The sequence below is a fragment of the Hyla sarda genome, chromosome 8 (assembly GCF_029499605.1).
Source record: "Hyla sarda isolate aHylSar1 chromosome 8, aHylSar1.hap1, whole genome shotgun sequence".
Taxonomy (NCBI): domain Eukaryota; kingdom Metazoa; phylum Chordata; class Amphibia; order Anura; family Hylidae; genus Hyla; species Hyla sarda.
Window position 1 is genome coordinate 42940328 of NC_079196.1, and position 21775 is coordinate 42962102.

The 21775-nt window shown below is 43.8% G+C and overlaps 1 protein-coding gene across 3 annotated transcripts in view; it reads right to left on the reverse strand.

The window, feature by feature from the left end:
• LOC130284711 (dipeptidyl peptidase 4-like) overlaps positions 1 to 21775 on the reverse strand; it is a 121973-nt gene that overhangs the window by 16649 nt on the left and 83549 nt on the right. For all 3 annotated transcript variants that reach the window (XM_056535373.1, XM_056535374.1, XM_056535375.1), the window contains 5 exons: positions 19027 to 19148; positions 18016 to 18063; positions 17501 to 17599; positions 10874 to 10943; positions 3438 to 3632 (listed from right to left, as the gene is read on the reverse strand). In XM_056535373.1, coding sequence (XP_056391348.1) covers positions 3438 to 3632; positions 10874 to 10943; positions 17501 to 17599; positions 18016 to 18063; positions 19027 to 19148 — 534 coding nt within the window. The remainder of the gene's footprint in view (positions 1 to 3437; positions 3633 to 10873; positions 10944 to 17500; positions 17600 to 18015; positions 18064 to 19026; positions 19149 to 21775) is intronic.

A 21775-nucleotide genomic window follows, 5' to 3' on the forward strand; every position in this document is an offset into this window, starting at 1 on the left:
TGTCAAGAACAACCTGACAAATGCTGGCGATGTAATATACAAGTGGGAAAGCTAATTCATATGGGAGTGCCCCTATGTTCAAAAATTCTGGAGTCAAATGTATCACATATTATGAAGAATCGTAGGTCATAATTTTGTATGGGGTCCGGAGGTAGCACTCCTGAACCTCAATTTGGAGAATTTAACAATTTCAGAAAAAACGGTCATAATACATTGTTTGATAATAGCAAAAAATAACATAGCAGCAAAGTGGAAAAGCACAGAAATACCAGAAAATAATACCATACTCAATACGATACATCACAATTGCCTCATGGAAAGGTCCATAGCTGCAATGAATGACACACTCACCAACTTCAACATATCTTGGGCCAAATGGTTGAAGTATAAACCATTGGATGGGATCTAACAATATTGATCCCTCAAAATAGGTTTTTTACCTATCCCAGCCCATCTCTTCCCTGGCTTCCAGCTTCATCTTGCCTCTTTCCCCTTCCAGATCCCCCCTCTTTCCTTCCTTTCCCCTCCCCCTTGCCTTCCCTTTAGCATTTGACATTTTGATTCAAGGGAGGCTTTAGTAGTAGTAGTAGAATTATGTTAATGTTGATTGTTGTATGTTGAGAAATATTAATAAAAATGTAAAAAAGGAAAAAAAAAAATAATAATAATAATTTCCTCGGGGGGGGGGGGGGAGAGGAGGGGGAGAGTGCAGCAGCTAACAGGAAGCTGGCGCAGGGAGTCATGGGAAATGTAGTCTCTATGACATGGCTGCTTACTGCTACAGGTGGCAATTACAAGAGAATGGCTGGGCCAAATTTGACAAATGAGGTATCGTTGGAAAGGTCTTTGAAAGAGCCTCAGATGAGGTAAACTGTTTTTTATGTATGAGCGCTGCAGATGTCCTTTAAAGGAAAACTGTCAACTTTCTCCCCCCGCACTAACCAGCGGCACTAGCTGGTAGTACGGGGGACGCTGATCAGTTTGGTCCTTACCATACCCAGATCCGCCGCACCGTTCACCCGTAACCTTATATTTTCGGAATATGCAAATGAGGTGCTAACTGGCACTCTGATGTCTGTGCCGCTGGCCACAGCGCCACCCAGCTCATCAATATTCCTCCCCTCTCTCTTCATTACAGAGCAGGGAGAAGAGGCAGTGGGAGGGGAGGAATATTGATGAGCTGGGTGGCGCTGCGGCAGGCGGCACTGACGTCAGAGTGCCAGTTAGCACCTAATTAGCATATTCTGAAAATAGAAGATTACCGCCGAACGGTGCGGTGGATCCGGGCACGGTAAGCATCAAACTGATCAGCGTCCTCCGCACTACCAGCCTGCACCGCTGGTTAGTGCGGGGGGAGAAAGCTGACAGTTTTCCTTTAATCCGCATATCTCTTTAAACTCTTATATCTTAGTGCTGGAGGGGTCAATTTACTAATGAGAGATATGTACGGATTCAGGGTCCTAAGCCCTGTACAGCCACACCCTTACTAAATATCCTAATAACCTGCTGACAGTTCCGCTTTAAAGGCCAACGCACAAAGACTGTACAAATGGTGTTGAAAATTTGATGCAATTTCCACACTATCAGACAGTGACGGAAATGAGATGTGTAAAACAATAAAAATGCTAGATTGTGCACTAGGTTCCTTCTATTTCACAGCACAAATTAGGCAAGAGAGCTCAAACCCTAAACCCTTAAAGGGGTACTCCGGTGAAAACCTTTTTTCTTTTAAATCAACTGGTGGCAGAAAGTTAAACATATTTGTAAATTACTTCTATTAAAAAACCTTAATCCTTCCAGTACTTATTAGCTGCTGAATGTTACAGAGGAAATTCCTTTCTTTTTGGAACACTGATGACATCACGAGCACAGTGCTCTCTGCTGACATCTCTGTCCATTATAGCAACCGTGCATAGCAGATGTATGCTAAGGGCAGCATGGTGGCTCAGTGGTTAGCACTGCTGCCTTGCAGTTCTGGGGACTTGGGTTCAAATCCCACTAAGGACAACAATAAATAAAGCAATAAAGTTATTATTATTATAACGTCAGCAGAGAGAACTGTGGTCGTGATGTCATCAGAGAGCATTCCAAAAAGAAAAGAATTTCCTCTGTAGTATTCAGCAGCTAATAAGTACAGGAAGGATTAAAATTTTTTAATAGAAGAAATTTACAAATATGTTTAACTTTCTGCCACCAGTTGATTTAAAAGAAAAAAAGTTTTCACAGGAGTACCCCTTTAATACATATGGAGAGACACTTTTCAAATTTTATATCTGGTCTAGAAAATCCTGAGGGGGAACTGGGAGGTGGAGGCGCCCGTGGAGGTAGAACCCATGATACTTCTATAGTTGGAGGGACACAAAAAAACATTTTTACATTTTTTAAAGGTGGTAGTCCCTAGACATCTGTTCCTTTTGTCAGCCCTATAGTACAACCCTGTCTATTTCTGTACAATGGACTGGCATCTGAAGAATATATGTGTTTTGGAATGACCAATTTGGGAAATGGAGTAAAGCCATAGGGGGGGGTATTTATCAAAGGATTTATGTTTTTGTTTTTTTCACGTAACTTTAGCAGTGTCTTTTTGTGCCAAAGTTTGGCGCATCTTCTCCACTGTCATTTTTACAACTTTCTCAAAATCACACGGTCCTTAAGTCAGTAATTCATCGTTTGCGGCAATCGATCTTTGGCGCAATTTTGGCGCAAATCACATTTTTTTGGGGCGCAAATCCCTGCCAAGAAATTTTGCACATGGAAAATACACTTACCAATGTCAGAAATTGTTGTTTTTTGTGAGAGCAGCGACGCCTCCGGGGCTGCTCAATACTATCCTGTGACATAGTTATCTCTGTGGGACCTTCACCCTCCGTTGAGCCAGCATTGGACTTGGCCACACAGGTTCAGGAAAGGTAAAGCACTAAAGCAGTGGTCTCCAACCTGCGGACCTCCAGATGTTGCAAAACTACAACTCCCAACATGCCCGGACAGCCAACGGCTGTCCGGGCATGCTGGGAATTGTAGTTTTGCAACATCTGGAGGTCCGCAGGTTGAAGACCACTGCACAAAAGTAAAAAAAAAAAAAAAAAAAAAACGACTCAAGTTGAAAATAAAATCCATTTCACATGGTGGCTATAAACCCCACAAAAGAAAATAACTCATGTCGCTTGCTGATCTACTGCAGGAGGGACTCCGAAATGGCTGCTCTGCAGGGTAAAATACGCGTCCTCTGTGGTGGTAAGTTCTGTGTAAAAGGCGCTGGAACAGCTGATTTCAACATTTGAGCCAAAATTACTAGCAACGTGCACCAAATGATAAATTTGGTGCATGTCCACGAAAACCAAAGTGAAAAAAAAGGGTTAAAAGAAACTGTCAACAGGCAAAATTGATAAATACCCCCCATAGTCTATCATTACTGCTAACAGAATGTATAGTCTCACCTGGCAGCCGCAATCTGATCCTCTACCTCTACCGTTCCCAGCTTTCGATACAACTCGTGTAAGATTTTGTCACCTTGATATCCACTCCCTCGGCCATCAAAGCTGGCCACAATAATCTTCTCAGTACTGGCAAGGTAGGTAGCCCAGTTTAGCCTGAAATATTGGTCAACCTTCTGACTGCAGGGACCTGCGTATCTGTAGAGAGTAACACATTTGTTAGAGGAATATCAATTTCCCCTTAAAGGGGAACTCCAGTGAAAACCTTTTTTCTTTTAAATCAACTGGTGGCAGAAAGTTAAACATATTTGTAAATTACTTCTATTAAAAAAATCTTAATCCTTCCAGTACTTATTAGCTGCTGAATGCTACAGAGGAAATTCCTTTCTTTTTGGAACACTAATGACATCACGAACACAGTGCTCTCTGCTGACAACTCTGTCCATTTTAGCAACCGTGCATAGCAGATGCATAGCAGATGCATAGCAGATGTATGCAAAGGGCAGCATGGTGGCTCAGTGGTTAGCACTGCTGCCTTGCAGTGCTGGGGGCTTGGGTTCAAATCCCACTAAGGACAACAATAAATAAAGCGTTATTATTATTATAATAACTAGTGTTGCTCGCGAATATTCGCAATGCGAATTTTATTCGCATATTCGCGAATATTCGCGAATATAGCACTATATATTCGTAATTCTGAATATTCGTTTTTTTTTATCACAGTAAACATCACAGTGATCATCCCTCTCTGCTTCCAGCTTGTGTGTTGTAAAGAAGGCTCTAATACTACTGTGTGAGACTGGCGTGTGATTTCGCATATGCCAATTTTCACATATGCCAAATATTCGCGAATTCGCATATGGCCTATGCCGCTCAACACTAATCATAACGTCAGCAGAGAGCACTGTGGTCATGATGTCATCAGAGAGCATTCCAAAAAGAAAAGAATTTCCTCTGTAGTATTCAGCAGCTAATAAGTACAGGAAGGATTAAGATTTTTTTAATAGAAGTAATTTACAAATATTTTAATAGAAGTAATTTACAAATATGTTTAACTTTCTGCCACCAGTTGATTTAAAAGAAAAAAAGTTTTCACCGGAGTACCGCTTTAAGTACAAATCACTTTCCCGAGGTTAAGTTTCCACTTGTTTTTTTTTCTCTTGCCAGAAAAAATTCCAACGCATTTTCCTACATTTTGGCGTTTTTTTTTCTTGTCTTTGTGTGGAAACTGCATTTTTGGCCCCTTCGTCGTTTTTTTAAAGAATTTAGTTGGGTACCAAAAAAAAGTGATCTGTATATTAGTACAGGTACTACAACTCCCAGCATGGAACAGTCTGTTCCATTCTGGGAGTGGTAGTACTACCTAAATAATGAATAATAGAAAGAGAATAAAGTAAAAAAAAAAACAAAAAAAAACACACTTAAAATACATACCATAATTAAAATACATTATTAATAAAAAGTTTAACAAAATGTATTTAAAAATGATATTATTTTTACAATTAAATGGCTCCTTTATTATTATTTTTTTATATTAAATTGTCGGCTACATTTTAATATCCCTGCCCGCCCACATAAATTGGTCCCTGTTTGAACATTAATAAAAAATGTCATTATAAATTTCATTAGCTACAGTTTTTTCCATCCCTACTGCATCTTTTTTTTTTTTAATGGTAACTGACAAAATTTAATTAAAAAAATCTTCATCCCTTTTTTGGATCACTAAAGTCCAAAAAAGAACATAAAAATGCAGGCAAAAATGCCAATGTTAAAACCCACATGGCGTTTTTCTTGGCATTTTTTCACTGCATTTTGCCGCTCAGAGCAGGCTCACGTAACGCCGCCATGCAAGGGTCCTTCAGCGACGGATCTGCTAGGTAAAATACGCTGTGGGTCCGCTCGTGTGAAGACTGTTAAAAAAGGTTTGGTGCAGTACTTGTACTGGTAAAAAATGCCCGTTGTGACCCGTCAGGGTTTAAGGGGCAAGGGCTGTGATTTTTGCTATACAGTTTCCGAATACGTTTTCAAAACCGTATGCACTGACTCTCCATTGACAACTGTATGACCAACGATGCATCCGGTTTCATCCATTTGCATCTTGTACGGTTTTGGCCGTTTTTTTTTTCCAGTACCCAAAACCGTAGCCTACCACATTTTTTGGTCCAGGTGAAAAACCATATTAAACCGTATACGTTTTTTTTTTTAAACATGGGAGTCAATGGGAACCGTACAGAACTATATGTGCGTACGGTTCCCTCCAGTTTTCACCATTCAGTTTTTGACTTTGCAAAAAAAAAAAAGTTCTTGGAAACGTTTTTTTTTCTTAAAAAAAAGGATGCAACCGGACATCATTTTTCAAAACGTATACGGTTTTTAACCCCTTAAGGACCAGGCCATTTTACACCTTAAGGACCAGAGCGTTTTTTGCAATTCTGACCACTGTCACTTTAAACATTAATAACTCTGGAATGCTTTTAGTTATCATTCTGATTCCGAGATTGTTTTTTCGTGACATATTCTACTTTAACTTAGTGGTAAAATTTTATGGTAACTTGCATCCTTTCTTGGTGAAAAATCCCAAAATTTGATGAAAAAAATGTAAATTTTGCATTTTTCTAACTTTGAAGCTCTCTGATTGTAAGGAAAATGGATATTCAAAATAAAACATTTGTGGGTTCACATATACAATATGTCTACTTTATGTTTGCATCATAAAATTTATGAGTTTTTACTTTTGGAAGACACCAGAGGGCTTCAAAGTTCAGCAGCAATTTGGAAATTTTTCACAAAATTTTCAAACTCGCTATTTTTCATGGACCAGTTCAGGTTTGAAGTGGATTTGAAGGGTCTTCATATTAGAAATACCCCATAAATGACCCCATTATAAAAACTACACCCCCCAAAGTATTCAAAATGACATTCAATAAGTGTATTAACCCTTTAGGTGTTTCACAGGAATAGCAGAAAAGTGAAGGAGAAAATTCACAATCTTCATTTTTTACACTCGCATGTTCTTGTAAACCCAATTTTTGAATTTTTGCAAGGGGTAAAAAGGAGAACATTTTTACTTGTATTTGAAACCCAATTTCTCTCGAGTAAGGACATACCTCATATGTCTATGTTAATTGTTCAGCGGGCGCAGTAGAGGGCTCAGAAGGGAAGGAGCGACAAATGGTTTTTGGGGGGCATGTCACCTTTAGGAAGCCCCTATGGTGCCAGGACAGCAAAAAAAAACACATGGCATACCATTTTGGAAACTAGACCCCTCAGGGAACGTAACAAGGGGTAAAGTGAACCTTAATACCCCACAGGTGATTCACGACTTTTGCATATGTAAAAAAAAAAAAAATGTTTTACCTAAAATGCTTGGTTTCCCAAAAATGTTACATTTTTAAAAAGGATAATAGCAGAAAATACCCCCCAAAATTTTAAGCCCAATTTCTCCCGATTCAGAAAACACCCCATATGGGGGTGAAAAGTGCTCTGCTGGCGCACTACAGGTCTCAGAAGAGAAGGAGTCACATTTGGCTTTTTGAAAGCAAATTTTGCTCTGGGGGCATGCCGCATTTAGGAAGCCCCTATGGTGCCAGGACAGCAAAAAAAAAAAAAAAAAACACATGGCATACCATTTTGGAAACTAGACCCCTCGGGGAACGTAACAAGGGGTAATGTGAACCTTAATACCACACAGGTGATTCACAACTTTTGCATATGTAAAAAAAAAAAAAAATTTTACCTAAAATGTTGGTTTCCCAAAAATTTTAGATTTTTAAAAAGGGTAATAGCAGAAAATACCCCCTATAATTTGTAACACAATTTCTCCCGAGTACGGCGATACCCCATATGTGACCCTAAACTGTTGCCTTGAAATACGACAGGGCTCCAAAGTGAGAGCGCCATGCGCATTTGAGGCCTAAATTAGGGATTGCATAGGGGTGGACATAGGGGTATTCTACGCCAGTGATTCCCAAATAGGGTGCCTCCAGCTGTTGTAAAAGTCCCAGCATGCCTGGACAGTCAGTGGCTATCTGGTAATACTGGGAATAGTTGTTTTGCAACAGCTGGAGGCTCCGTTTTGGAAACAGTGGCGTACCAGACGTTTTTCATTTTTATTGGGGAGGGGAGGGGGGCTGTGTAGGGGTATGTGTATATGTAGTGTTTTTTTACTTTTTATTTTATTTTTTGTGTTAGTGTAGTGTAGTGTTTTTAGGGTACATTCGCACGGGCGGGGGGTTCACAGTAGTTTCTCGCTAGCAGTTTGAGCAGCGGCAGAAAATTTGCCTCAGCTCAAACTTGCAGCCGGATACTTACTGTAATCCTCCGCCCATGTGAGTGTACCCTGTACGTTCACATTGGGGTGGGGGGGGGGGGGGGAACATCCAGCTGTTGCAAAACTACAACTCCCAGCATGTAGGGTCTATAAGTGCATGCTGGGAGTTGTAGTTTTGCAACAGCTGGAGGCTCCGTTTTGGAAACGGTGGCGTACCAGACGTTTTTCATTTCTATTGTAGGGGTATGTGTATATGTAGTGTTTTTTTACTTTTTATTTTATTGTGTGTTAGTGTAGTGTAGTGTTTTTAGGGTACAGTCGCATGGGCGGGGGTTCACAGTAGTTTCTCGCTGGCAGCTTGAGCTGCAGCAGAAAATTTGCTGCAGCTCAAACTTGAAGCCGGATACTTACTGTAATCCTCCGCCCATGTGAGTGTACCCTGTACATTCACATTGGGGGGGGGGGGGGACATCCAGCTGTTGCAAAACTACAACTCCCAGCATGTACGGTCTATCAGTGCATGCTGGGAGTTGTAGTTTTGCAACAGCTGGAGACACACAGGTTGTGAAACACCGAGTTTGGCAACAAACTCAGTGTTTTGCAACCAGTGTGCCTTCAGCTGTTGCAAAAGCTACAACCCCCAGCATGTACGGACAGCGGAAGGGCATGCTGGGTGTTGTAGTTATGCAACAGCGGGAGGCATACTACTTTGGCTGGGGATGCTGGGGATTGTAGTTATGCAACAGCTGGAGACACACTGGTTTGCTACTTAACTCAGTGTGCCTTCAGCTGTTGCAAAACTACAACTCTCAGCAGTCACCGACAGCCAACGGGCATGCTGGAAGTTGTAGTTATGCAACCACCAGATGCACCACTACAACTCCCAGCATGCCCTTAAGCTGTTTGTGCAAGCTGGGAGTTGTAGTTACACAACAGCTGAAGGTACACTTTTCCATAGAAAGAATGTGCCTCCAGCTGTAGCAAAACCATAAGTCCCAGCATGCCCATAAGTGCATGCTGGGAGTTGTGGTGGTCTGCCTCCTCCTGTTGCATAACTACAGCTCCCAGCATGCCCTTTTTGCATGCTGGGAGCTGTTGCTAAGCAACAGGAGGAGGCTGTCACTCACCTCCTGCTGCTGCTTGATTGCCACACAGGTCAGTCCCGCCGCCGCCGTCGTCGCTCCTGGGGCCCCGATCCCAACATTAACGCCGGGGATCGGGGTCCCCAGCGCCAGGGGTGCACGTCCCGCACCCGCTCACGTCCTCCGGAAGAGGGGCGGAGCGGGTGCGGGAGTGACACCCGCAGCAGGCGCCCTGATTGGTCGGCCGGTAATCCGGCCGACGAATCAGGGCGATCGTGAGGTGGCACCAGTGCCACCTCACCCCTGCAGGCTCTGGCTGTTCGGGGCCGTGGCCCCGATCAGCCAGTAATTCCGGGTCACCGGGTCACTGGAGACCCGATTGACCCGGAATCGCCGGACTGAATTGTCCAGCGATCTGCGGCCATCGCCGACATGGGGGGGTCATAATGACCCCCCTGGGCGATATGCCGCGATGCCTGCTGAACGATTTCAGCAGGCATCGGGCACCGGCTCCCCTCCGGCTAGCGGCAGGGGGCCGGGAAAGGACAGGACGTACTCCTACGTCCTCGGTCCTTAAGGACTCGGAAACGGGGGCGTAGTAGTACGTCCATTGTCCTTAAGGGGTTAACCGTATAGGGGTCAAAATGTGTACACATGTTTTTGATACAGTTTAGTCAGGTTTTGAGGAATCCCTTTTTCATCAAAAACCTGATACGGGAACTGTATTGCAAAAACGTGGTGTGAACCCAGCCTAAGTCAGCAGCGCAAAGACTACACATGGGACAATTGTGGAATGGCACCTATTGTAGTACCAGTGCTGAGGGTAAGCTGACATTACACAATCAAGATGTGAAGGTAATAATACTAAGGCTCTGTTCACATATGTTTTGCACATTCCATTATAAACAGAAGCCATGCCACAGTAATGTATTATTTGTAGGATGGACAAAGCCTCCTATGTAAATGTGAGCATTGCGTGCATGAATTGGCATATGTTGCTCTGCAAATTACAGCAGGTGCCAATGAGAGTTTGTCACCTGCTAAATATTATAAATCAGTAGTAAAAAGCTTCTCATATTTGTCCATCAGGTATGTGGAAGGATCTTGGTGGGGTTAGCCAGATGCATCTCTACTTGTCAGAGAAGGAGATTGTAATTACACTTATTTAGCATCACCTCTGACATTTACTGAGACACAGTAGAGCTACTGAAAGGAAACAGCAGGTGGCGCTATATTTATATACAGTGACCCCCCCTGACCTGCGATGGCCCCGACATACGATAATTTCAACATGTGATGGCCTCTCAGAGGCCATCGCATGTTGAAGGCAGCATCAACATACGATGCTTTTGTATGTCGGGGCCATCGCATAAACGGCTATCCGGCAGCGCAGACTGCTTCAGCTGCCACCGGATAGCCGTTTACGGTGCCTCGTGTGGTCCGCTGATGATCACTTACCTGCCCTCGGGGCTCCGGCGCGTCCTCTTCAGGATCCCCTGCATCGCCGGCGCTCTCCATTGTCGTCATCACATCACTGCGCACGCCGTCCCGTCATCCAATAGGAGCGGCGTGCGTAGCGACGTGATGGCAACGACGGAGAGCGAGGATGCCGGGGAAGCAGAGGCCTTGGGGACGCGGCGACAGCAATGGATGGCGACATCCAGGGCAGCGGTGCCGAGCGGTGACGGTTCGGAGCGGCGGGGACAGGTGAGTACAACTTTCTCTAACAGTGGTCTTCAACCTGCGGACCTCCAGATGTTGCAAAACTACAACTCCCAGCATGCCCGGACAGCCGTTGGCTGTCCGGGCATGCTGCGTGTTGTAGTTTTGCAACATCTGGAGGTCCGCAGGTTGTAGACCAATGTCCTATACTTTACATTACACGGATCCCTCAACATGCGATGGTTTCAACAAACGATGGTCCATTTGGAACGGATTACCATCGTATGCTGAGGGACCACTGTACTTCCTGAAATAACTGGTCAGATGAGCATTTTAATAATAAGTTAAAAAAATACAAAAAAAAGTTAAAAATTTAAGGCTGGAGGAAATGATAAATATTCTTCTTTTATGTCCAGAATACTTACACGTCAATCAGTAGAGGGTATTTCTTGGTTTTATCAAAGTGAGGAGGCAGGGTCAATATATACCACAAATCTGGAAGAAGAAAACAACGATTTCTATGTATTTGCTTCTTCTTAAACCAGTCATTTACATGATTAGAAGTTATAGGATTGAAAAATAAATAAAAAATAAATCATATATATATATATATATATATATATATACTGTAATTTTAACAGAAAATACCCATTTCCTGTTTAATGTACAGTGGCCGCCAAAGACAACTGTTCTAGGTTTATTTGTTCTTTCAGAAAGGGTCTCCTAAGGTAGTGGTCTTCAAACTATCCTAAGATATAAGCAGTCAATATCCGACCTCTACACATAGTATTCCAGTCTTATTCCCCTTTTGCTGGTCCTTTATCCCCTGTCATGGACCATGTTGGTATAGCACAGGATACAGTGCACGGATGGATGATATGTCTGCTAATGTCCTGTCTTTCTTGCAGTAGGGCAAAGTTCTCAGCCATCTCTATGAATTTTTTGAGGGCCGCATTTTAATACCAGGCCTTGCCCCATCCTTCTCCCCATCACTCCCAATTGGGGTTCTACTGAACCAAAGTTAGACCACCATATTATGATGATCTGACTTATTAAAGGGGTATTCCAGCATTTACAAACGTATCCCCTATCCACGAGATAGAGGATAAATGTTTTGTCTTGGGGGTTCTGACTGCTGGGACACCCCGTGATTAGTGTTGCTCGCGAATATTCGCAATGCAAATTTTATTCGCGAATATCGCATATTTGCGAATTCGCGAATATAGCACTATATATTCGTAATTACGAATATTCGTTATTTATTTATTTTTTCACAGTACACATCACAGTGATCACCCCTCTCTGCTTCCAGCTTGTGTGGTGTAAAGAAGGCTCTAATACAACTGTGGGAGACTGGCCTGCGAATAGTTGCATATGCGAAAATTAGCATATGCTAATATTCGCATATGCAAATTTTCGCTTATTCTAATTTGCGCATGTGTAAATTTTCGCATACGCGCATTTTCGCACACGCGCATTTTCGCACATGCGAAAATAAAACGAGAATATTACGAATATGCAAGTATTCGTGAATATATGACGAATATTCGTCCATATATTCGTGAATATTCGCGAATTCGAATATGGCCTATGCCGCTCAACACTACCCGTGATATCCAGAACAGGGCTCTGAATCTCCCTGCTGCATGAAGTCTGGGGTCAGCACACACTGCCTACACCCTCTATGGGAGCGATAAAGATACCCGATACAGCGCTTATGTATTGCTGGGGCTCTCACATGGAGCATGTGCCGACCCTGCTTTCCATGCAAGAGGAGGATTCGAACCCACCATGATGAGACCCCCCCTGTCTCTAGGATATACACAAGCTTTCTCTCTGCCATTTATTGGGCTAGAATGCACTCCCAAATCTTTCCCTGTCCAATCGCTATCTGAAATCCCCGTTATCAGGCAGTCGCTGCCGCCAAGTTGAATGAGCAGTAAGGTTCCTTATGTCCCTGTAAAGGTATTTTCTGTCCTTATGCTATAGTGTTTGATCTCTGCCCTTCTGACTTCATTTCTACCTACTCCATTGTGGCAGGTTTCCTCTGCTGTGTATGACCCTGCCTGGTTGATTGCGTACTTGTACAGTAAACTAGACTTGTCTCTGTCCGTCTCCTTGGTTCCCAAATCGGGCACCACTTAAATCAGAAGCACACCCAGAAATAGTAACCTGGTGGCCCCCTGCAGTGAAGACCAGTTCCACACAAGAGAGGGTTAACCCCTTAAGGACCCAGCCATTTTACACCTCAGGACCCGGCCATTTTTTGCACATCTGACCACTGTCACTTTAAACATTAATAACTCTGGGATGCTTTTAGTTATCATTCTGATTCCGAGATTGTTTTTTCGTGACATATTCTACTTTAACATAGTGGTAAAATTTTGTGGTAACTTGCATCCTTTCTTGGTGAAAAATCACCAAATTTTATGAAAAATTTGAAAATTTTGCATTTTTCTAACTTTGAAGCTCTCTGCTTGTAAGGAAAATGGATATTCCGAATAATTATTTTTTTTATTCACATATACAATATGTCTACTTTATATTTGCATCATAAAATTGACGTGTTTTTACTTTTGGAAGACACCAGAGGGCTTCAAAGTTCCGCAGCAATTTTCCAATTTTTCACAAAATTTCCAAACTCACAATTTTTCATGGACCAGTTCAGGTTTGAAGTGGATTTGAAGGGTCTTCATTTTAGAAATACCCCACAAATGACCCCATTATAAAAACTGCACCCCCCAAAGTATTGAAAATGACATTCAGTCCGCGTTTTAACCCTTTAGGTGTTTCACAGGAATAACAGCAAAGTGAAGGAGAAAATTCACAATCTCCATTTTTTACACTCGCATGTTCTTGTAGACCCAATTTTTGAATTTTTACAAGGGGAAAAAGGAGAAAATGTATACTTATATTTGTAGCCCAATTTCTCTTGAGTAAGCACATACCTCATATGTCTATGTAAAGTGATCGGCGGGCGCAGTAGAGGGCTCAGAAGCGAAGGAGCGACAAGGGGATTTTGGAGAGTACGTTTTTTTGAAATGGTTTTTGGGGGGCATGTTGCATTTAGGAAGCTGCTATGGTGCCAGAACAGCAAAAATCCCCCACATGGCATACCATTTTGGAAACTAGACCCCTTGAGGTACGTAACAAGGAATAAAGTGAGCCTTAATACCCCACAGGTGTTTCACGACTTTTGCATATGTAAAAAAATAAAAATAAAATTTCACTAAAATGTGTGTTTCCCCCCAAATTTCACATTTTTGCAAGGGTTAATAGCAGAAAATACCCCCCAAACATTGTAACCCCATCTCTTCTGAGTATGAAGGTACCCCATAAGTTGACCTGAGGTGTACTATGGGTGAACTACAATGCTCAGAAGAGAAGGAGTCATATTTGGCTTTTTGAGAGCAAATTTTGCTCGGGGGCATGTCGCATTTAGGAAGCCCCTATGGTGCCAGGACAGCAAAAAAAAAACACATGGCATACCATTTTGGAAACTAGACCCCTCGGCAACGTAACAAGAAATAAAGTGAGCCTTAATACCCCACAGGGGTTTCACGACTTTTGCATACGTAAAAAATAAATTTAAAAAAATCACTAAAAGGTGTGTTTCCCCCCCAAATTTCACATTTTTGCAAGGGTTAATAGCAGAAAATACCCCCCAAAATTTGTAACCACATCTCTTCTGAGTATGGAGGTACCCCAAAAGTTGACCTGAAGTGCACTACGGGCGAACTACAATGCTCAGAAGAGAAGGAGTCATATTTGGCTTTTTGAGAGCAAATTTTGCTTGGGGGGCATGTCGCATTTAGGAAGCCCCTATGGTGCCAGGACAGCAAAATAACACCCACATGGCATACCATTTTGGAAACTATACCCCTTGAGGAACGTAAGAAGGCGTAAAGTGAGCATTTACCCCCCACTGGTGTCTGTCATATCTTTGGAACAGTGGGCTGTACAACATTTTTAATTTGCACAGCCCACTGTTCCAAAGATCTGTCAGACACCAGTGGGGTGTAAATTCTCACTGCACCCCTCATTACATTCCGTGAGGGGTGTAGTTTCCGAAATGGGGTCACATGTGTTTTTTTTTTTTTTGGCGTTTATCAAAACCGCTGTAACAATCAGCCACCCCTGTGCAAATCACCTCAAATGTACATGGCGCACTCTCCCTTCTGGGCCTTGTTGTGCGCCCCCAGAACACTTTACGCCCACATATGGGGTATCTCCGTACTCGGGAGAAATTGCGTTAAAAATTTTGGGGGGATTTTTTCCCCTTTACCTCTTGTCAAAATGAAAAGTATAGGGCAACACCAGCATGTTTAGTGTAAAAAGTTTATTTTTTTTACACTAACATGCTGGTGTAGACCCCAACTTCACCTTTTCATAAGGGGTGAAAGGAGAAAAAGCCCCCCAAGATTTGTTAGTCAATTTCTCCCGAGTACGGCGCTACCCCATATGTGGCCCTAAACTGTTGCCTTGAAATACGACAGGGCTCCGAATTGAGAGCGCCATGTGCATTTGAGGCCTGAATTAGGGTTTTGCATAGGGGTGGACATAGGGGTATTCTACGCCAGTGATTCCCAAACAGGGTGCCTCCAGCTGTTGCAAAACTCCCAGCATGCCTGGACAGTCAACGGCTGTCCGGCAATACTGGGAGTTGTTGTTTTGCAACAGCTGGAGGCTCCATTTTGGAAAGAGTGGCGTACCAGGCGTTTTTCATTTTTATTGGGGAGGGAGGGGGGCTGTGTAGGGGTATGTGTATATGTAGTGTTTTTTACTTTTTATTTTATTTTGTGGTAGTGTAGTGTAGTGTTTTTAGGGTACAGTCACACGGGCGGGGGGTTACAGCGAGTTTGAGCTGCCGCGCAAAATTTGCTGCATTGCAAACTTGCAGCCCGATACTCACTGTAAGCCGCCTGCCCATGTGAGTGTACCCTGTACATTCACAGGGGGGGGGACCTCCAGCTGTTGCAAAACTACTACTCCCAGCATGCCTGAGAATGTTTGGGAGTTGTGGTTTTGCAACAGCTGGAGGCACACGGGTTGGGAAACACTGAGTTAGGAAACAATGTTTCCCAACCAGTGTGCCTCCAGCTGTTGCAAAACCACAACTCCCAAACATTTTCAGGCATGCTGGGAGTAGTAGTTTGGCAACATCTTTAGAGCCAGATGTTGCCGAACTACAACTCCCAACATGCTTGGAGTTGTAGTTTTGCAACATCTGGAGGACTAGTTTGCAGACCACTAATACAGTGGTACCCAATCTGTGCCCTTCCAGATGTTGCAAAACTACAACTCCCAGTATGCCAAAACTGTCCAGGCATGCTGGGAGTTGTAGTTCTGCAACATCTGAAGGGCCAGATGTTACAGAACTACAACTCCCAGCATGCCTGGACAGTAAGGGCATGCTGAGGATGTGTAGTTTTGCAACATCTGGAAGGGCACAGTGGTCCAAAAACTGTGGACCTCCAGATGTTGCAAAACTGCAACTCCCAGCATGCCCAGATGCCAAGGGCTGTCTGGGCATGCTGGGAGTTGTAGTTTACAGGGTCCTATTACAGCAATGCATGTCGCTTTACGGCGACGTGCATTGCTGTAAAGGGCCCGACCGCGGCTGAAGATCTACTCACCTGTCGCCGCCGCTGCCATCTCCGCCGCCAGGATCCGGGTCTTCAGGGACGAGGTAAGTATCGGGGCCGGTCCCCAGCACTCCCCCGTCCCCCGCCGCGTCCTCCGGTCTTCCTCCCGTCCTCTCCGGACTTTCAGGGGCCGGGCAGGACGGGAGGAAGTAACCGCCCCCCCTCCTGCGATTGGTCGGTTAACTAACCGACGGATCGCAGGGGATCGGAGGAGGTGGCAGGCTTGCCACCTCGCTCCAATACTTCAGCATGGTCCTGGCTGTCTGTGACAGCCGGGATCATGCGAAATTACCGGGCGGTCGGGTCCCAGAGACCCGATCAGCCCGGTATCGCCGCAGATCGCAAGGGCGATTTCCCTTGCGATTTGCGGCGATCGCCGACATGGGGGGCCTACATGGCCCCCCTCGGCATTTGCCCTGGATGCCTGCTGAAGGATTTCAGCAGGCATCCAGTTCCGATCTCTGCCCGGCGCGCGGCAGAGACCGGAAAACACCAGGACGTACGGGGACGTCCTGGGTCCTTAAGGCCCAGGGTGCGGGGACGTCCCCGTACGTCCTGGGTCCTTAAGAGGTTAAAGAATTAAAGGGGTTATCCAGGAAAAATCTTTTTTTTTATATATTAACTGGCTCCAGAAAGTTAAACAGATTTGTAAATTACTTCTATTAAAAAATCTTAATCCTTTCAGTACTTATGAGCTGCAGAAGTTGAGCAGCCTTTTTCTGTCCAAGTGCTCTTTGATGACACGTGTCTCGGGAACCGCCCAGTTTAGAAGCAAATCCCCATAGCAAACCTCTTCTACTCTGCTCTCTGCTGACATCTCTGCTTGTCTCAGGAACTGCACAACTGTTGCCAGACAGAAAACAACAACTCAACTTCAGCAGTTGATAATTATTGAAAGGATTAATATTTTTTAAAAGAAGTAATTTACAAATCTTTTTAACTTTCTGGAGCCAGTTGATATATAAAAAAAAAAGTTTTTTCATGGAATACCCCTTTAAAACAAGTGGGCCATTTAGAAAATGGCCTCAGGAGTGACCCAAAGCCAAACTGGTCAGGTGGCACACCACCCGCTGTTGGTTATTACAGGTGTGACACTGTCTTGGAAGAAAACAACCATGTTTTCTTACTTCTGCACAACCCATCTAATCCTTAAAGGGGCACTTTGCCGCTCAGCATTTGGAACTGTTCCGAATGCTGGAGCCGGCTCTGGGAGCTCGTGATGACATAGCCCCGCCCCCTGTCACACCCCTCCCATAGACTTGCATTGAGGGGGTGGGGCAGGATGTCATGAGGGGGCGGATCTAAGATGTCACGAGTTGCCGGCTTCAATGTTCGGAACAGTTTGTTCCAAACGCTGAGCAGCGGAGTACCCCTTTAAGATAAAGGAGGAGATATACAGAGACTTACTATATCCATGAAGTGTTATGTTGTTTCTTTCTTTTGTGGGCATTTGGATGTCCTCAAGCAAGACTGCCAGTTGTTCGTTACTTTCCAAAATTTTTATTTCTGAAAGAAAATAATAGTTTTTAATGAATTCTACCACGGCTGCTATTGATATTAACGAAAATTATTATCTTGATTTATCCTGTTTTTTTTTCCGTAGCCATAGAAAAGAAAAAGAACATTTTCTGCGTGACCAGAAAATGTGATCCATCGATCTTCAGTTAGTGATCCATCGATAGTAGTAATGTCTTCTTAGCTATTGCTTTCTACAAGTGTAGCACACCTTCAACCTTCACAGACGCGTTTCAAGCGCATGCGCTTGAAACGCGTCTGTGAAGGTTGAAAGTGTGCTACACTTGTAAGATGTATCGCTATTCTGCCCAACAAAACTGGAATTTTAGTTTTTAAAGTGCTGGATGACTTATTTTTTGTTCTGCAAGTAATGTCTTCTGCACATGAACTACTGTACTGTCACTTACCTGTATCATTGGTGCTGTTGTGAAGAGTATAGATTGGGATTCCTGGACCTATATATAACAGAGACACAGTGAAATAGGTAAGTATATGATCTTATGGATTTTTTTGTAATTCCTATTGTTAATTTGTTCTCAATGTATTTGACTTTTGGGCCCACCTACTACTATCCGAAATACAACTTCAAAAAATCAAATACATTAAAGATTCATATTTTTAAATATAAGAGCACAATTTGAAGCACTTTAGTAAAATATGTTACCAATAATATAATAATAGCTTTAAAGAAGTGCTCCGGGATAAGAAAACTTATCCCCTATCCCAAGCATAGGGGATACGTTTCAGATCACGGGGGGCGGGGGGGGGGGGGTGCGACCACTGGGGCCCCCTGCGATCTCCCGTACGGGCCCCGGCAGTTAGTGACAATGGGGCGTGTCTGACTACTGAATGACGCGGCAGCCGACACACCCGCTCAATACATCTGCATTCGGCAGTTTCCGCCTCTGCCATATAAATGTATTGAGGGGGTGTCGGCCGCCACGACATGCAGTGTTTGAAACGCGCTATTTTGTCAAAAAGTCAAGGGCCCCGTATGGGAGATTGTGGGGGGCCCAAGCGGTCGGACACCCCGCGATCTGAAGCTCATCTTCTATCCTTAGGATAGGGGGTAAGTTTTCATATCCCAGAGTACTCCTTTTTTTTTTAAACTTCTGCTTACGCGTTTTAGCCATTGGTGGGATTCCCAATAGCCCCTGACCGATTAAAACTCCGAACTTGTCGCTATGACATTTATGTTTGTGAAAGAGGCCTAAAGGCCCTTTATTTTCTGTAATAACAGTACACAACACAACTATTTGTAAATTATATATATATATATATATATATATATATATATATATATATAGAAATACATTTTTTCTTTATTTGAAAATCAACATGTGATGTTATAAAAAAAGGTAAAAATATTAATAAATAACCCTAATGACTATGTGGAGGAAAACACAAACAATACTCACCATTGCAGTTGAGGGAATAGTATTTTCCGTTTTTGCTAAAATATGCAGAATAATGTTGACATCTGTCAGGACGCAGGTTACAGGTGACACATTGTGAGGTATGAGGGTAAACCAACTTCATCCTGTGGGGAAAACAGACATGTGTTGTATAGAGCTGTGAGTGCACAACCATATGGACTTTTCTCCCCGCTCGCTCTACTGACCGGTCAGGGTCTGAACACTTAAAACCTGACTGATAAACACTTTTGACGTTTCAAATATTTTTATAATAACAGATAATAGGGCTTTCAAAATTAATATGTTAATAACTAATTAACGCAAATGAATTTTAATGGCACTAATTTTATTAACATGCGATTAATGCAGACCCCCAACAGTCCTGATAAAGGTTAGAAAGTCTCCCACCTCCTCGCTTTTTTGTCAACCGATCAGATTTTGCCAAGACACTCCTGGGCATTTTACCGTATTTTTCGCCGTATAAGACGCACTTTTTCTTCCCCAAAACTGGGGGGGGGGGGGGGGGGGAAGTTGGTGCGTCTTATACGGCGAATACCTGCGGCCATCAACGGCCGGCACCCGAGGCTAATACAGGACATCACCGATCGCGGTGATGCCCTGTATTAACCCTTCAGACGCGGCGATCAAAGCTGACCGCCGCTTCTCAAGCGAAAATAACACTAACCCGGCTGCTCAGTCGGGCTGTTCGGGACCGCCGCGGTGAAATTGCGGCGTCCCGAACAGATTACAGGACAGGGAGGAACCTTACCTGCCTCCTCGGTGTCTGCTCCGTGCCGGGATCCCCTGCATGGCCGGCGCTCTCCTTCGACGTCATCACGCGTCGTCGCGCACGCCGTCCCGTCATCCAATAGGAGCGGCGTGCGTAGCGACGTGATGACGGCGACGGAGAACGTGGATCCCGGGGAAGAAGACGTCCGGAGCGTCGGGGACACCATGGGGACGCGGTGACAGCGATGGAGCGACATCCAGGGCAGCGGTGATGGGTCCGGAGCGGCGGGGACATGTGAGTATTACCTCCTATACCAGTGGTCTTCAACCTGCGGACCTCCAAATGTTGCAAAACTACAACTCCCAGCATGCCCGGACAGCCGTTGGCTGTCCGGGCATGCTGGGAGTTGTAGTTTTGCAACATCTGGAGGTCCGCAGGTTGAAGATCACTGTTGGGTTCCGAATTTTTTTTCTCTAGATTTCGGACCTTTAAAATAGGGTGCGTCTTATATATCCTATAGGGCGAAAAATACGGTAAATGTTCTGGCAAAAACTAAACGGAGTCACTGTCAGCCTGCCGGGGGATAGCAGCCACTGCCAATTTAAGAAAGCAGTGGCTTTTAAGGCGAATAGCATAGCAGACCTGCTGCATGCAGGCACGTCTGCTACATCATCAAGCCCCTGACCAGGACTGGAAGACCAGAGTGACAGAGCCATTTTTTTTGTGGCGAAACGTTAGGAGGAGAGGTGTTATGTTTTAATATCACACTGTGCCAGTTCTGAGTAGTTAAGAGCGCTCCTGTTGCTGATCTGCACTAAGGCATCGGTGGCTAATATATTTTTACATCTATTAATACTCAGTTGTAGTCTGAATGCAGACACTTATATTTCAGTATAGTGAACATTGAGTGCACAGTGTTGAGTAATTTTAATGCACCACTGCCATCTAGTGGCTAAAAAGTAAAAGCACATTCTTTTTTTTAAACTGATTAAATAAAAGTTACTTCTATAAGGGATCTCTAGTCAGGGTTATTCCATAGGGGATTTATTCCCCAGAAGGTTTGTTGTATATTTAATTGGCCCAGAGACCCCAAGGGGAGAGTTTGTTGTGGGATTGCCCCTGTCAGACATACTGAGGAGTCCAAGTGGGACGATTACACTGGCCAGCCTGGTCCCAGTTGGTAACTATACCACGTTCATTGGTCTGTGTGCTCTGTGCTCCACTGTTTCTTCATTCCAGGGCCATAGCACAGAAGTGTAAAATGAAATGGGGGCAAGCACAGAGGGGGTCTAAATATGCTGGGGGCAAGCAGAGAGAGGGGCTTACAACTGTGAGGGCACCCACAGAGGTGTCCTACAACTATGGGGGCATGCACCAAAGGGGCCTACTACTTATGGAGGCAGGCATAGAGGGGGCCTACAACTTACGGGGGCAAGAACAGAGGGTGCCTAACTATGGGGGCAAGCAAATAGGGGACCTTAAAGGGGTATTCCGGTGGAAAACTCTTTTTTTTTTCTAAATGAACTGGTGCCAGAAAGTTAAACAGATTTGTAAATTACTTCTATTAAAAAAAATCTTAATCCTTTTAGTACTTTTTAGCAGCTGTATGCTACAGAGAAAATCATTTACTTTTATTTTTTAATTTCTTTCTTTCTTTCTCTCTGCTGATACCTCTGTCCGTGTCAGGAACTGTCCAGAGCAGCATAGGTTTGCTATGGGGATTTTCTCCTGCTCTGGACAGTTCCTGATACGGGCATCAGATGTCAGCAGAGAGCACTGTGGACAACACAAAAAATAAATAAAAAAATAAAGATTTTGCTCTGTAGCAAACAGCTGCTAAAAAGTACTGGAAGGGTAATCATTTTAATAGAAGTCATTTACAAATCTGTTTAACTTTCTGGCATCAGTTCATTTAAAAAAAAAAAAAAAAAAAAAAATTCGACCGGAGTACCCCTTTAAGTATTTGAGGTACATTTAGAACAGATAAAACTGCGATTTAGTTGCGATTAATCACAACTTAAC